The sequence below is a fragment of the Astatotilapia calliptera genome, chromosome 4, assembly GCF_964374335.1.
Source record: "Astatotilapia calliptera chromosome 4, fAstCal68.1, whole genome shotgun sequence".
NCBI classification, from domain to species: Eukaryota; Metazoa; Chordata; class Actinopteri; order Cichliformes; family Cichlidae; genus Astatotilapia; species Astatotilapia calliptera.
Window position 1 is genome coordinate 8,815,837 of NC_137425.1, and position 5,098 is coordinate 8,820,934.

Genomic DNA, 5,098 nt, shown 5'->3' on the forward strand with positions numbered 1-5,098 from the left:
ATTCAAATTTTATTTGTCACGTACACAGTCATACACAGTAGTGAAATGCTTGGACAACTGCTCGTGACCTAAAGAAAACAAAAAAGGAAAAGGCTATGAATAAGATAGGAAATAAATATGAAAAATTAAAAAGGGTAAATTTAACTAGGAAGGAATAAAATATAAATTAAGGTTAAAAATGAAATAACTGTACAACACAAATTAGAATGAAGGGTAAATTTAACTGGGAAAGAATAAGATAAAATACATAAATTAAAGTTGAAAATAAAATAACTGTACAACAAAATACACAATATAGAACTATATAAGAATGTATGAAGAAATATAAATATAAATAAATATATACACAATAACAGCAGCTGTACAAGTATTAACCGGAAATGAAGAATGTAGTGACCAGTGTTGTGCAATCCACAATCTATGTCTATCTATGTCTTTTTCCACTTTTGGTCAATATAAATAGAGGAGCAGGGGTATTCTGGGTGTGTTCATTTCGTCACTTTTTAAAAAAAGATTTTTATTTAAAACATTAAAAACCGCAATAAAAACACTCCTCTTACAGTCTGCTGACAGAGATGTGTAATTAAGAAGGAGTGAGCTCTCTTCTATATTTCTCTCTGTGTGATGACGTCGCGCGGCTTCCGGTTTCCTAGTTCCGTACACAAAAGCTCCGCTGATGACGTGTAAACTCCTCTAACGTTAGCTACCAAGCTAACAGAGCCGCTTGTCACAATTAAAACTATTATAACAAAAATAACGAGATAACGTAAAGGGAGGGCGAAGCGTTTCTTAGATCGGGAAAAATGGAGACGCTTTACCACCAGACCAACAAGTGAGTTCTCTTGTCTGATGTGGAAACGGTGCCCGTTAGCTACCACTGCTAATGAGCCTAACTTATTATCACTTTTACTTCTGCTGCAGCAGGCTTATATCAGCATAATACGATTATTAAACTATAAATATGGCGCATACCAATATGTTCATGTACAGTAATAATTAAAACAAAAATTGTTTTTATTGCTGCTCACTAACGGTATGATCGTTGTGGATTAGGCAAATCCAGGAGGTTCAGTCTCTAATGGGAAATCTGGAAAAGACAGACCGCCAGTCAGTTCATTGTAAGTGACCAGCTGTCATGATTGTAAGGGGCTCTGCCCCTGCTCTGTGTGGGAGTGTTGTTGTGGTACAAAGCTGTCATTCCTAATGGCACCACCTCTGATGAAATCCCCTTTGAAGAGCTTCTAATTTCTGCTCAGAACCGGGTCCTTGTTATGGCTGCTTCTTCCTCTCACATATATAATGATAAAAGCCAGAGCTAATTGTTTTCTGTGGATAGTGCCTGGCCGTTCAGTTCTGTGCCCAGCTGTTGCCAAGACAGGAAGTAGTAGGGTGGGTGGTATGGCAGATAATGGTGGGAGCCGGGCAGTGAACTCCCCTTCACAAATGATGACATAAGGTTTATTTTAACCCCAGGGGAGGATGTAAACTTACGCAGCTACTAATGAGCTGGGGTCGCTTAAGTGATGAATGCTACCCTGTGACACCTGGGTATATTATTAGAAGACAAACAGCATCCCACACTCTTTTCTTTATATATATTGGAAGACATGTTTGAATCAATTCAGTATGTAAGTAAATTAGCCAGTAAATTTCAAAATTATGAATTGTAATTTCACAGCCTTAACTGATGTCTTCCCTGCAATTCTCTCTTCTTCATTTCTCTCTGTTTTACAAGTGTTAGAAAATGAACTGCAAGCTAGAATCGACCAGATCTTCAATCATTTAGAACGCCTTGAGATCCTGGCCAGCAAGGAACCGCCAAACCGCCGCCAGAATGCCAAATTGTGAGTTTGGATTTAAACAATAGACGGTGACCATAAAGACACAGAAACAGCTGGATGTATCATATGCAATAAAGGCAGAAGGAGGGTTAGATGATGAAGAGGCAGCCACGTCCTGCCCTGTGGCAACGTGGCTCTGTGAAAACATTTCCTCAGAAGCCCCCGTCATCACCAGCATTCCTGCTGCATTGGGCAAAGATTCATTTCTGAGCTGGATAAACAGGCCTTAGGGGGGACAGTGCACCCCATTCCACAGCGCTCCTTTAATCTTAGCAGGTCTCTGGTGGGGCCTGAGTGAACTCAGGGAGGGGAAGGGGGTGGGGGGTTGTGGGGACTCTTCAAAACAAGCACATAAGATTTGAGAGCAAAATAAATGTTCTCCTTATTCAGTACAACTGCTGATACACTGAATTGTGAAAAAAAAAAAAACAGGGTGCAGTAAGAGTTAGCACCACTGTCAAACAAGGGTGGAGAGACAGTACATTAAATTCCTCAAATCTGTTAAAAGTTCCTCTCCTGTCCTCTTCATAATCAGCTGATTCTATTTATTTATTTGGTACAATTTAACGAGGATGTCGACAGACAGCAGCCTGGTGCATAGTTGCATATGTAACTTTTGTGAGTCTCCCAACACAGAATCTGGTTAATTTCTTTTATCTAGTTAAAAATAATTTTTACTAAAAAACCCAGCAGGATTTGGTTTAATGAAATGATCATCCACTCCATGCAGTGTGAACCTTACTGTAACAGGGTCTTGAGTGCTGAAAGTCAGTTCCTGATTTGGCTGATGCGGTGCTAAAAGTCAGAGGGAGGAATACATTGTTTTCCCCTGCCAGGGATGAAAAATTATTTAGCAGAGACAGGGATGTGTAGACCAGAGTGGGAGAAATCCCTCCCTGACAAATCACACCCTGGCTATAGCACTTGCACATTATAGGAACTGCAAGCTTAAATTGAGAAGTGTTCAAAAACTCCAAGTAGCCTGTTACCTCCCACAGTGGGCAAAAATGCATTTGAAATCTCTATAGATTACTCTTTGAGGTGACAGGATTGCTTTGTAAAGATTTGCAGGGACCCTCAACTTTAAATTGGAAAATGTTTGTTGTAGTTGTAAAACTGGACACAGTTGAATCCTTTTCTTTCTCTCAGACGAGTGGACCAGCTCAAGTATGATGTCCAGCACCTCCGGAGTGCCCTGCAAAATTTCCAGCACAGACGCTATGCCAGAGAGGCCCAGGAGAGAGAGAGGGAGGAACTCATGAGCCGCACCTTCACCACGAATGTATGTAAATTGTCTAATAGTGATCAAACTGGTGATGGGTATTGATGTGAATGCAACATTTTAAGCTAAAAAAAGAATCTAGAGTTTGTGTAAATTACAGATTCCTTTTGTTTAATAGGACGCAGATACCTCCATCCCCATAGATGAGACCCTACAGTTTAACTCCAACTTGCACAATGCACACAGAGGCATTGATGACCTCATCGGCAGTGGCAGCAGCATCCTTAATGGTCTCAGAGATCAGAGATCTACGCTAAAGGTTAGTGATTTAACACAGCAGAAAAACAAGTCTACATCTGTAGCTTATTTAAACCATTTGTTAAACAAGGAAGCGGAATAGAAGGTGGACTGAATTAAATTTCCTGACCCACTTTCTGGTGTCCACGACGATCACAATAGTCGTATTGTTAGTGTGCTCATGCTCAGAGGGCGAGTCTGTGTTTCCAAGGAGGAGATGGGCTTCCTGGTTTTGCTTCAGGCCTCTTCTTATCAGGGTGTGTCTGTTGATCAGCACTCTCAGCCTGGTTGTCTAGCCATGAGAAACCTCTGACGGAGTGGCGCGTCAGGGAGGGCGTTGGCACTCAACGTCTCTCAAAATCAGAGGAATTAGTGGAGATAATTACAATGTGGTCATGGAAACATTTTGTTTATTTATGGCTCTTATAAACTGTCACATGTGATCATTACTGTTGAAATGAGTGTGGCTGTTTTGGCTCTGCACAGGGAACTCATAAGAAGATGCTGGATGTGGCTAACATGTTGGGGCTGTCAAACACAGTGATGAGACTTATAGAAAGGCGAGCCACTCAAGATAAGTTCATCATGATTGGAGGCATGCTGCTGACCTGCGTCTTCATGTTCCTGGTAATCAGATACCTGGGCTGACCTCCAACCATCCACAAGGGCGGCTTTTTGATCAGTCGTGGACATTTCTGCAGCACATCGTCCCTCATGATATGAATTTCTAACATTAAAACCAACTTTCATAAGTTGTTCCCTTACATTTAGTTTTCTTTTAATGGCTTTCCATCATGTTTATTGATAAAATGGTGACGTTGGCAAAGACCTTAAACTACAGACAGTATTTTTAATCCATGTGAAGCTCAGTGTGCCACTTTCCATTTTTACCAAAACCACTTTGAAACTGTAAATTTCTCCTGTGATTTTACACAGATGGTTTCTTATAAATACTTAACTGTTCCTCAAGTTGCCGTCAGTGTTCTTCCGCCTTGATAAACATGGTTTTTAAAGAAATACAAGTACGAAAATGTTATGTTCAGTGTTTCATCACAATGCAACTTAAGAATTCTCACCAGAAATTCTTGTTTTATGGTGTAAACTCAGTTACTAGCTTATTAGCTGCACCTGGTCAATACAGTCTAATGTAGTGGACAAAGTAGGATCGAGTTGATGCCATACAATTCTAATACATTAGGCACAATGACCAGAAAATTAGAGACTTTCAACACAAACATTATATCCTGTATTAAGGCAGGACTTAGTGGACAGCCTCATTAGGTTTAGCGAGCTGTACCTAATAAGCTGGGAACTGATAATATATGTAGGTAATAGTTCAAAGAAAATCAATGGAAGCAGCCCCTTTCTGTCACATGCTTTCTTTCATGTATTCTTGGTCTCGTCTCACTATGTGAGTGATTTTAAAGAAATTAAATCTATAATTTTCTTTCTACAGCCTCGTGTAATGGTTCTGCAAGTGCTGACAGGACTGTTTCCCCTTTTACAGTAAACAGTATTAATCATAGCCTGTGAACAGATACACTAAATGCATGCTGCATTCACACGGATTGACTGTTTTCGCGAAGCCTATTCCAGGTAACTCCAGCACCATCTACTGTTGGACATTTACATCTGCAGGGGTTGTTTGACTGTCAGATGAAGCTTATGGAAATAAGGCAGGACCTTCATGTGACCATCTACAGTTATTTACATGGCAATTTCAATAATGAAAAAAATA

At 40.2% G+C, this 5,098-nt stretch overlaps 1 protein-coding gene across 2 annotated transcripts; it reads left to right on the forward strand.

The window, feature by feature from the left end:
* The first annotated feature begins 598 nt into the window (after positions 1–598).
* gosr2 (golgi SNAP receptor complex member 2) lies at positions 599–4,329 on the forward strand. Of its 2 annotated transcripts, XM_026164437.2 has the most exons (6): positions 599–832; positions 1,054–1,118; positions 1,736–1,844; positions 2,991–3,123; positions 3,242–3,382; positions 3,847–4,329. In XM_026164437.2, the coding sequence occupies exons 1-6, from the start codon at positions 804–806 to the stop codon at positions 4,006–4,008; spliced, it is 639 nt and encodes a 212-aa protein (XP_026020222.1). In that variant the 5' UTR covers positions 599–803; the 3' UTR covers positions 4,009–4,329. The 2 variants fall into 2 exon arrangements, with proteins under 2 accessions (XP_026020222.1, XP_080156318.1); XM_080300192.1 differs by lacking the exon at positions 1,054–1,118 and having other exon boundaries at positions 633–832.
* The last annotated feature ends 769 nt before the right edge of the window (positions 4,330–5,098 follow it).